Source organism: Lipophrys pholis, assembly GCF_963383615.2.
Source record: "Lipophrys pholis genome assembly, chromosome: 13".
In the NCBI taxonomy this organism is placed as follows: domain Eukaryota; kingdom Metazoa; phylum Chordata; class Actinopteri; order Blenniiformes; family Blenniidae; genus Lipophrys; species Lipophrys pholis.
In genome coordinates, this window is record NC_137632.1 from 10404262 (window position 1) to 10416283 (window position 12022).

Here is a 12022-nt window from a genome sequence, read left to right on the forward strand (position 1 = left end):
AGCCAAGACTGTACTCAATCATAAGTATGTGATAAAGTCTGTGAATCACAGGACGCCTAAAACCTGATGTAAACTTTGTGAACCATCCTCAAAGCACACAAACACACTCAGACACTACATGTGCAGTCCTGTTCCAAACTGTATGCATTTCAGAGTTTATGCAACATCCTATCCTTGCTGGGGGTTCATGGTTGATTGGCTCTGGCGGCACACCCCTCTGTTTGGCATATGGCACTTGGGGTTTTTCATGGTTGTTCTGGTTTATCTTTGACCCCTGATGTTTAATCCAGCCTGGCTGATGATGATGTCAGAATTCGGTTGAATCTGATAGTTTTAGAGTTAGAGGAGCTGAGTTTCACAACACCTCTGTCAGATGTTATTCTTGCAACAAAGTGCTACAAAACAGTGTGGTGGCGAGAGCCCTCATCTAAAGTTGAAATGACCTTGGTTCTTTTCCAGGCTCTGGGCTTTTTTTGTGTGTTGAGTTTGCATATTTCCTTATGTGTGTAAGCGTTCTTAGTTTAAATTATCGGTGAAGCTATTAATGGCATGGTTCTCATCAATGACTTTTTATGATGTCCTCACAGGCTGTAGGATTCCTGGTATATGGAGCTGGGTACATTGATGGAATTTACTCGAGAAAGATCATTTGTTGCTTTATTCACATATTGGGATTGAAACAGTTGTTTATACATTATATTATTTCTAATCTTTCCACTTTCCAGGAACCATTTTGTCTGTAATTATATCTGGATGTTGTTCTAAACTTCCCCTGATAGTAGAGGAATAATTAGCTTTGACTGAATGAATACCTGTGTTTAATGGTTGACCTTGGGATTTTTAAAGCTGTAGCACTTTGCTTTAATGATGGTTAATCAGTAATCAAGTGTTGCTTTAGAGACAAGTTAAAAACAACAACAGGATCAACGGATGGAATTCCACTTACTGCCACATGGAAAGGTTAAATGAAAGGTATTATTTCTATTGTGGCAAAAACAAAACACAATCACATATTTGTCAATTAGACAATTTGTGGTCATATTTGCGTTTATTAATATTAGGAATTAATCTTCCTGCTGCTCCAGAGGCTTGGGCTTCACACTCCAACACTCTCGGAGACAAATACACATAAGCTGATTCACAGCAGTGTCAAGTTGCTTTTTTTTTTTTTGTTTTAAATATGTGTTGCAACTTTCCCCTTTAAGCTGTGGAAATTTACCAACTCATCTCAGTTCCACTTTTCTCTGTGTGTATCTTGTTTCACTGTTTTGTGCTCTTAGTGTAAACGGTTCCCTTCCCCCCCCACATTTCTCTTTGCAGAGAGAAGAGTCAGCCCAGCGTCTATGTGTTCCTGGCATCGCGTAGCAAAAACATTAATGATCTGGGATTCATCAGCGGTGGAGGGAGACACCCCCTTCAGCAGTGTTGGGTAGAAACAACACCCCTCCAAACTGTCTCAGGATTCAGTTTCCCAGCAGTGAACTGATACTGCTCAGGGGTATCATGAAGCCAAATAATGGCCGTCTGATGACTGCTGACAGCGGAAACTGATACCTCACAAATTAGGTGAATGAGGGCTTCAGTTCATTTCCTTTTACCCACAAAATGCATGTAGATACATGTAACTGTCCCATGCTTCTTTCAGAGCAGCAGTTTTATTTTTTTATTTTTTACATGATTATGAAAAAGTTTAGAGTTTTCCTTTGAATAAAATGCAGGTGCATGTTGAAATGTTTGTAAAAAAGAAAAAGAAAAAGGAATTAAACGCCCCAATTAGCTCACACACACACACACACACACACACACACACACACACACACACACACACACACACACACACACACACACACACACACACACACACACACACACACACACACACACACACACACACACACTCACTGGAGACATGACGTCTAATAATGCACCTTAATGTGGTTGTCAAAGTGATCTTCATGTGTATCTGTATAAATTAGGTTGAGTAAACTGTCTGTAGATATGATGATTATTTCAGGATGCAACAGTTATCATGGTATCTTATTACATGTTGCTGCTTGAACACATTGTTCTGTACTAACACTAAACAAAACATGATAAATATACATATCAAGAAGTTCTCGGTGGGAAGAATGATGTTGAACGTTGAACACATTATTCTTCCTCATTCTATCTGATTGTTCGGACTTGTATTATTGTGTGCTTTCTGAATAACAAGCCAGGAATAAACTTTCAGCCAGCTGCGCATATAGTTGAATGTTTGCATGTGGTTGACTCAAACCTGAAGCATAAAAAAATATTCCCCCAGAAAGTATTTTCTACAGCCATGATATAACTGCTTTCACTGTGCCTCACTCTGTGTCAAATTCTGCTTGGACTCTAGTCTGCCTTTTAAACCTTGGACAAGCTTTCTGTTTTTGGACATTTCTGAAAAGTTTGTAGAATATTTCTTTCAAATGTAATCGCTTGTTTGTGCTCATTTGGAAATACTGCCATCTAGCGACATGATGTAATCATTACACAGACCGCAAAATACCTGCATCGTAGGTGTACTATATTGTATATTGCAGTATACACTTTTATGTCACAACGTTTTTAATTGGATCACATAATTTGTCCTAGTAGGTCTTATGTTTGAAGCCAGTACTCTCGAGTCCAGAACACCACAACCACATTAATCGAAAAAAGAAGGTCAGATATTATATTCCCTTTTAATAAATGCTCACATGAAGTTTGGAACACCACACACTGCAAATCTGAGGAATATCAGTTCCTTTGTGTTTGGAAATTACTGCAAAGTTTGAAAAATGAAAGAAATTACTTCTGGAGGCCTTTTTTCCCTGCTTCCCAACGTCTTGAAGGTCATGCTGCATTATCAGATCCAGCCAGTATATACGGTACAAACACATAAACAGCAAAGAAGCAAAGCTAGAAACAGTAAATAAAATATGAGCAGCGACTGAGTGTGTTTCCATATGAAGGAGTGAACTGATGACGCTGCAGCTTATTGTGTTACGGGAACACATAGACTGCAATAAATTTTCTGCAAAATTACTCTAAGATCAGAGTACTTCAATCTGCCTCACCCTCACCAACCTCATACTCAAGATAAGTGTGATTCTATAACATGTATTCACCTCAAAGTGTATTGGATTCTTATCTCAGTGGCGACATCAAGTCCTTATTGATGAGTGTGCAATCAGACTTAGAATGAAAATGTGAAATAAACTACTACTACTGTTACTACTTGTAATAATAATAATATTCTTTCACCATAATTCCGGCACTAGCAAAGGCATCTAATTCAATTTACCTTTGTGCAACAATAATTCCTCCATGCAGAAGGTTTCTATTAGTTTTCACTGAAATAATTGAATAAGAGACTATTCAGATATGAACATATATGTGTCTTTTGGGTCCAGTACATAGTTGCTTCCTGATGTTTAGACAATGTCAATTATACTCAATAACACTCAAGTGAATTTGTCAGAAAATGTTAATCCGAGAAAAAAAAAAAAAAAATGGTTTACTCAGTACTGAATGAGACTGAATACTTCTGAACAGGTAATGTAGAAAACTGCAAAAGTTACTGAAGAAAATGAAAAACAGTGGCTAATCAACATTGAACAATATAATATCATATAAGGAAATACAAAATGAATCAAAAAACAAACAAAAAAAACAAACAAAACAAAAACAAGCAAATTATTCTATTCCTGTTCCTTTAGTCCATTACAATCTTAACAGACTGAGTCACAGTGACTTGTCATCATCTGGCTTTGTTCAGCTGTTCAAACAATATTGTGCCTGCAGAGGTCAGCATTATCTTTATTCCAAACTGCCAGGCAGCAGCAGCAGCAGCAGCAGCAGCAGCAGCAGCAGCAGCAGCAGCAGCAGCAGCAGCAGCAGCAGCAGCAGCAGCAGCAGCAGCAGCAGCAGCAGCAGCAGCAGCAGCAGCAGCAGCAGCAGCAGCAGCAGCAGCAGCAGCAGCAGCAGCAGCAGCAGCAGCAGTGCCATTGTAAATTGGACACAGGTTCAAATCTGGGTTTATGTGTAAACACTACTATGCAAACTGCTTGATAACAGTGACAACCCCGGTAAAAGGGAATTCTTCTTAATCTCACACATCTGGGTTTATATATTCAGTAGTGTCCATCTATATTTGACACATTGTCCAGAACCTTTGAATTGAGGCTGTATTTATGACAGACTGTTGACATTAGCCTAGCCTCTCCTCTCTATGAGAAATACCAATTTTCATACATATATTTTGAGTCCATGATGTGACAGCATATTTACAAGCCAAGCACACATATGCAAACTTGAGAGACTGTTTGAGTGTCCCTTTGCACACCTGTTTGCAGATTGTCCAATGAGCTGTCACCATGACCGTCTACTCCAACATCAAACATCAAATCTGCTTTTGTCTGATCACCTTTAAATAACTGTAGCCCCAAATCTCCTTGGCTCAACGGTCTCATACCTCATCAATGAAGATCTCAAAGAGACATCATAGGAAGAAAATACAGTAACTCATTATTAAAGCCCCACTGTCATCCTCTGCTATCTCCCGCTCTCACTTGGAGTTTTATTTTTAGCATTCAAACAACTGGTCTCCTAAAAATGGGCCTATCCTTCACGGGTTGGGGAAGAGGGCTGTTGCTATGTATGGTATCCACCCCCAGTACTCCACAGGCCTGAGAGTGCTACTCTTTCGCCTTTGTGTCTGCAGAGCGGAGGCGTGAAGGAGTAATCGCTGTGGGAGAATAACTTTTTGAGGATACTTAAAGTATTTCTCCGTGGAATGCCTGAGAACTGCCACTGAGGGACCTCCCGAGTTTTTTCCCTGACCATTCCTACCACCACCCGTTTCTTTCATAGGAAGCAGGTGACCTGACCAGTTTGTCCAGTTTCAAACTGTGAGACCGAACCGTGCAGTGGAGGTGTGCGGTGACTCCGGACCATGCTCCCCCTGTGGTTGTTTGTGCTGCCCTGCCTGAGCCTCGTGCCTCTGGCTCCGGCCGAGAAGGGCCTGGACTTCCCACAGTATGACGGGAAAGACCGTGTTCTTGATATCAATGAGAAGAACTTCAAGAAAGCCTTGAAGAAGCACAGCATGCTCTGTCTGTACTACCATGAGCCCGTACCGGACAGCAAGGAGCTGCAGAAGCAACACCAGATGACTGAGTTGGTGCTGGAGGTAAAGTATAAGAAAATAACAGAAAGCAGTGCCTGAAAAGAAGCAGAGGAAGTTGAGGGATGGATAAAGGAAATATGACTTTGCTTTGGATTGCTGCCAAACAGACTCAGGTTTAATCTTTAGTGCTCCAGTGGGCGACAGAAGGGTCAGAAAATCCACCAGCCCTCCCATGTGAGTGTCAGTGTGCATGAGTTTCCTCAAGGTCAGCATGTATGGACTCCATGAATCCACCGCAGTGAGATACACTCCTGTCACTTCACTTTATTTCAGCATTGTTCAGTGTTAATCACCACCCCGCTGAAACACATCTTCCTGCGGCTCGCCGCTGCTGGTAGAAATAGGCCGAAAGCTCCTGCATAGAGTTTTCGAGCTGCACGCCTTGAAGGGCACCGGGTACCTCTTCCTCTTTGACTTGTCAATGCAAAAATAACACTTAAAGCTAATCTGCACTCAGGCGCCGCTGAATATGTCAAATTGATCGATCAAACAATTCTCTCTGTTTGAATCCCACATAGCGGGGAACCGTGAACTGTGCCCCGTCTCACATTACAGGAAGGCTTGAGGGGGCGAGCTGCTCTTTGATCTGCTGAGAGTAATCTGAGCTGAAACATGCAGACCTGATATTAGCTTCTCTTATTTTACACATCACAGGTGCTGGAATGGCACCGGCTAAACACGTCATTTTGAAAAGGAAACTTATAATCTTCTGCGCACATGTGACCACTCCTGTTAATTGAGCAGATTTGATCCAACTTTTTTCCACACTATCTCAAATTTGAAAGTCTTTCTGCGGTTTCAGCAGCCTGCTTGAAGTGACTTTACTTTTTTTTTTTTTTTAACCAAAAACACTCTGCTGCTAATTCGTTTAATTAAATGGGTTTTGCTTGTATTACTTTAGCCTGCTTGTCACTTGCTCTATTGTTTCTGAGATAGCTTATACTGTCACTACAAAATAAAATGCAGGATTGTGCTTTTATATTTTTGTTTTATTTAGAATGGAACAAGGGAATTTCTTAGGGGAAAAAAAGAATTCCAGACACAAGAGCTTCTGCAGTAATAAAATTAATTTGCAATATCATTAATGAATTGGGTTACAATAATTCTTCTACCACACAATCAGCATCTTATATTCCAGGTAAACCACACATCACTGACACTCACATTTGCATCTCGGACTTTATTTTGCGACCACTTCCTGCCACTGTTGGATCTCCTGCTGCGGTTACTTTGCCAAGTGTTTGACATTGAAGGCAGCAAGGAAGTTCAACCAACTGTATTCTTGATTGTGCGAAGAAGGGCGCTAAAAAAAAAAAAGAAGAAGAAATGGTCAATGCATTGCTCAAAAAGTCCACAAGCTTTTAACTTTATTAGTTTTCTAAATCCTTTGCTGCAGCAGAGCCTAAATATTACTGCTCATTCACTGTACCCCCCGACAACAATTACCAGTCCAATTATATGCATATGCTGGCTTCGGCTATATTTAGAACGAGGCAGTCATGGTGGTGATTATGTAACCGTATCTCTTTGGCCTTGGGGTAGCCTGAGTCCCTCTGTCATATTGCCAACTTTGGTATTGCTGTCAAACACCCTTTTGGACATGGAGTTTTATATAATATTTAATATTTAATGACCAAAAAAGGCTTTTTTTAAAAAAAAAAATTTAATCCCCACAACACAAAACCCCAACTGAATACATTTCTCATGTTCCTTGCTAATTGAACTGTCGCGTAATCAGCCCTTTTTGTGTTTAATTCATTTATTCATGACACCTAAATATATTTATATCTGCAGCTTGCAGCTCAGGTTATGGAAGAGAAAGACATTGGGTTTGGAACGGTCGACTCCCACAAAGACGCGAAAGTGGCAAAGAAACTGGGTGAGTATTTGTGCGTACATGCAACTGATGATTTTCTACTGCAACCACATAAAAGAACATCATTTTTACTTTAAGGCTGAATAAGTCATGGGAGTCTTTAAACGTGTGCTTTCTTCGGCGGCAGGCTTGGAGGAGGAGGGAAGTGTGTATGTTTTCAAGGCTGACAGGGTGGTGGAGTTCGATGGTCTGCTCTCCGCCAACACCCTGGTGGAGTTCCTGTTGGATGTGAGTCGACTCATCAGGAGGCCTTGAATCTGCTTCTGTCTGGTCAGGGTTAATGGCTGACAGCGGCGTCCACCAATCTTCTTCTCTCCCGTTCTGCGCTGCAGCTGCTGGAGGATCCCGTTGAGGTGATAGAAAACGCTGTGGAGTTGAAAGCCTTCGACAGGATGGAGGAAGACATCCGGCTCATTGGCTACTTCAAGAGCGAAGACTCTGAGCGTGAGTATGTATGTTTGCAAGATATCTGTTTTTGTTGTTGTTGTTGTTGTTTTTTTGGCAGTCTGAACAAAGCCGGCTGCCTTGTTGATTGATCTGTGATCTTGTGGCGCATGCCCTTTATTGTGGCAGGAGTGCTTTTTTTTTTTTTTTTAACCCACTCATCTCAATGGATTATCAGATCCATTTTTACCTCTCCTGCACACGCAGCTGCCGCTTGCCTGCTCCCCCCTCACATGCTGCGGAGTAACTGACTGCAGGGTAATCTACTCGCAGTGACAGAACTGCAGCTCAATCCCATCTGACCAACTGTGGGAGCAATAAGCTGGGGTCAAAGTTGAGCTATTTCCGCTCCGCTGTTGTGCAAATGTCGAGTATACAACGAGCAAGGAAAGAACAAACAGACGTGGATGATGAAAGCATAAGAACACAACGTGGACATGACTCGTTCTTCCCCCTGCTCTCTTTTATCTGCAGATTATGAAGCTTTTAAAGAAGCTGCAGAGCAGTTCCAGCCTTACATTAAGTTCTTTGCCACGTTTGAGAAACCTGTAAGTAGCCTGGAAAACATGTGAACGTGATCCATTATTTCATGATTTTTCTCATTGATCTATATAGATACATTTTTTTTTCCTTTAGGTGGCCAAGGAGCTGACGTTGAAGCTGAACGAAGTCGACTTCTACGAGCCCTTCATGGAGGAGCCGGTCACCATTCCAGGCAAGCCTCTCTCTGAGGAGGAGCTTGTGGAGTTCATAACTGAGCACAGACGGTAAACAAAGAGCATCTTCCTCCAAATGTGGATTCCTCGTCACTGATTCATGACATGTTATGAGAGAATTTAAATGGTCAACCTTTTTACTAACTTCTACTCGGACGTGTGATGCGTTTCCTGTTCCATCAGACCGACGCTGAGAAAGCTGCGTGCAGAAGACATGTTTGAAACCTGGGTGAGAGTGCGGGCGCCAAGCTGCACCGACAACAAATATACCATTTCTGTCGAGGGCAATGCAACATTTCTCTTTCTTTCTCTGCAGGAGGATGACATAGATGGCATCCATATTGTGGCCTTTGCAGAGGAGGAGGACCCTGGTAGGATCAAAGTCCAGGCTGCTGAAATTACTCAAACCACAAAAGTGCTCAAACAGTTAAAGGAGATTAAAAGGGGAGCTTGTAATGCACTAGTTAAAGGTTGTGACATCACTTTGCTCTTAGAATGTCAGACATATTGTTCCACAGACTAAACGCTTCAGTACAGAAACCGTCACAAGCAGTAAATACTTCAAAGCAAAACTTTCAGATGCCCGTCGAGATGCACATCTTATTTTCTAGGTGCTTTATTTGTCATGTTCTCATCTTTAACCTCTATTTTATTGTTGTCTTCCTTTACCTTTCATGCCTGTTTATATTTATGTGCTGTTTATCCATGTTGTTAATAGTACTGGTTCCACACAAGCCTTCAGTGGCTTTTAACCTCTTTACGTTTTTCTGTTCTATACATTTTGTTGTGTTTGTTTGAAAGTATCTGCAAAGTAAACTAATTCTTAAAGAGGTTTTTTTTTGTTTTGTTTTTTAAATTAATTGTCGTGTGAACTTGCTTTCTTCTAGATGGTTTTGAATTCCTGGAAATCCTGAAGGAGGTAGCCAGAGACAACACTCACCTACCAGAACTCAGCATCGTCTGGATCGATCCTGATGACTTCCCTCTGGTGAGCCTGACACAACCTCAGGGTTAGACGAGTCAAAGTTCCAATCCACAATCTAAACTGTAAAATGGTGGCATACCTGTGGTTGTTCCAGTTGATCCCCTACTGGGAGAAGACCTTCAAAGTGGACCTGTTCAGACCACAGATTGGAGTCGTCAATGTCACAGACGTGAGTCAACGACCGCTTTCCTAACCTGACATGAGCAATGTGCTGAGGCCTTCATCAGGACTTGTCTCTCTCTCTCTCTCTCTCTCTCTCTCTCTCTCTCTCTCTCTCTCTCTCTCTCTCTCTCTCTCTGTGAGAGCAGGCGGACAGTGTGTGGATGGAAATGGAAGATGATGAAGACCTGCCCACAGCTCAGGAACTGGAGGACTGGATTGAAGATGTGCTCTCTGGAAAAGTTAACACTGAGGATGATGATGATGATGATGATGATGACGATGACGATGACGATGACGATGACGATGACGATGACAATGACGATAACGACGAAGATGATGACGATGATGACGATGAAGATGACGAAGATGACGATGAAGATGACGAAGATGACGATGATGATGATGATGATGATGATGATGATGATGATGATGATGATGATGATGATGATGATGATGATGATGATGATGAGTAATTCAAAGTCTGACAGTAGCCAATGTTACCTCTTCTTCAGTCTTTATTCTCCAGACTGACTTGAATATAACTTTCTGAAATACTGTTGTACATTAGAATCATTTCTGGTTAAGAAAAACATAACTATCTTTGCACTAATTCCCAATAATAATAATAATAATAATAATAATAATAATAATAATAATAATAATAATAATAATAATAATAATAAATGAATTAAATAATGTTTGATTTTGATGATGTAAATAAGCCTATAAGGGGTTTGGGGATTTAAATAAAAAAAACATTAGTCAATAAACATATGAGTTTAGACACATGGCTGTAACAATAAAGAACTGTAAATGTCACCAATCCGCCTGCTTAATTATTTTTTTCTTATAACACCTTAATGCTTGATTATAATAACTTCCCTACAAACTGAAAGAGTTTCCTTTTTTATCAGGTGGATAAAGAGACGGCAGGTCTGCTTCTACTATTTTCTTGCACAACAAAGACAATGATCCCACTAGAATTACCTTAATGCTTTTAAAGTAGTATGTCTTAGTCGCTGACTACTAAGACATCATTACTAAAAATATCTCATCCAAACATCAAATTCAATGTTTGCTTGTAACCTCTGAATTTGTAAGTAACTGTTCTAAAATAAGATGTCTGCCTGCACCTCTTATGTTATTACCTACTATCTGTTCAGTTTTTTGTTTTTTGTTTAATCAGGACACCACAGTGTTAGTAAACTGGTTATCCTCCCTACTGTTTTGGATTGCTTTCCTAATACAAATTGGGATCACCCAGAAATGCAATGGAACAAAGAAAATCCCTTCAAAAGATGAATGCAAAATATAGTTTTAAAATGTATTTTTATTTTTTACAAATGTGACCTTGACACCACTGCAGTGATTTTACATGTTTCGTAGTATAAAAAGAACCGGAAACGACTTGTCGGCTGCATCCCATTTGGACATTTAAAAAAAAAAAAAAAAAAAATCAATCTCTCTCTTTTAAACTTGTGTTTTTCTTCTTTTTATCTAAAGTCATTCTCTCGTCCTAGCTCTCATATTTCACACACACTTGAAAACGGCACATGTACGCTGAGCACAGCCTGAATATGTATAACCGAGGCACATGTGTTGTTAACAAGAAATTCCTAAAGAGGTCTACAAAAAAAAAAAAAAAAAGACTACACAGTCTGAGAGCACAGTAAAACTCTTGTAAGTATAAATGTACGACACAACAAGCATCATCATAAATACAAATGTTTTTAAGAAATACAGACAAGAAATTCTTTTTAGTTTGATTGATAGTGTTCCTGTAGTGGTCAGTAGGTGGCAGTATTGTGACAATCTTGTGTTGACAGTGGAAATACTGTGCAGAAATACTGACACTGGAATGGGTTGATTTAATCTAAATAATAGATATTTTAACACTTGTTCAAACACTTTACAGCAGGAAATCACTGGGTATTACTTTTTTGAAGGTGATGTGGAAGTGATGCACCATATCTATTGACATTACCTAAGAACGTTGTGTGACGTGTGAAGCCACGATCTCATCAGCCTAAGACATATACTTATTGGTTGGAGACATGAAAATATGATCAAATACATAAACTTGTAACAATTGTTACTTAATTTGAGCATGTTGCGTGATTATTGGGTCATAATTCTCCAGAATTTGCAGACAATGGGTGCCACAACTGACCTTATGTTGCTCAGGAGTCATACAACATCCACCAATTCTCCTTCTACAACTGCTTTATCAACTGGTTCAGTCCAACCAGACTATAGGCAAAGGAAGCGGAGACCGTGGAAAGGATACACACACACACACATTCACACCTTTGGAAAAGTTTGCCACCGATAAACCTCTAATGAATGTTGGCACGCACACACACAGGGGAGGGGACATGCAAACTTAACTGAAAACTCCGACTACATAAACCTCGCACCAGCTGAATATTACGCCTGGTCGCAGGTCAAACTAAACAATCCGCGTACACTGCACATAGTGAAATGTACAAACGCAAGCAGTCGGGTGTTTTCCTTCACTACTGACTCGACTGTCTGGGTTCAGTCGTATTGTGTTTGGCATTCAGTCTAAGATACTCCTACAATTTCTCTGACATTTACAAACATGGTGCGATCTATTTACAGACCAAATACAGCGCAGACAGATA

General features: G+C 40.4%; 1 protein-coding gene across 1 annotated transcript; it reads left to right on the plus strand.

The window, feature by feature from the left end:
* The first annotated feature begins 4713 nt into the window (after positions 1-4713).
* casq2 (calsequestrin 2) lies at positions 4714-9992 on the plus strand. The gene is made up of 11 exons (XM_080479107.1): positions 4714-5197; positions 6989-7073; positions 7198-7298; positions 7403-7514; positions 7989-8062; positions 8151-8281; positions 8414-8459; positions 8547-8601; positions 9118-9218; positions 9310-9384; positions 9524-9992. The coding sequence occupies exons 1-11, from the start codon at positions 4961-4963 to the stop codon at positions 9848-9850; spliced, it is 1344 nt and encodes a 447-aa protein (XP_080335233.1). The 5' UTR covers positions 4714-4960; the 3' UTR covers positions 9851-9992.
* Positions 9993-12022: the final 2030 nt, after the last annotated feature.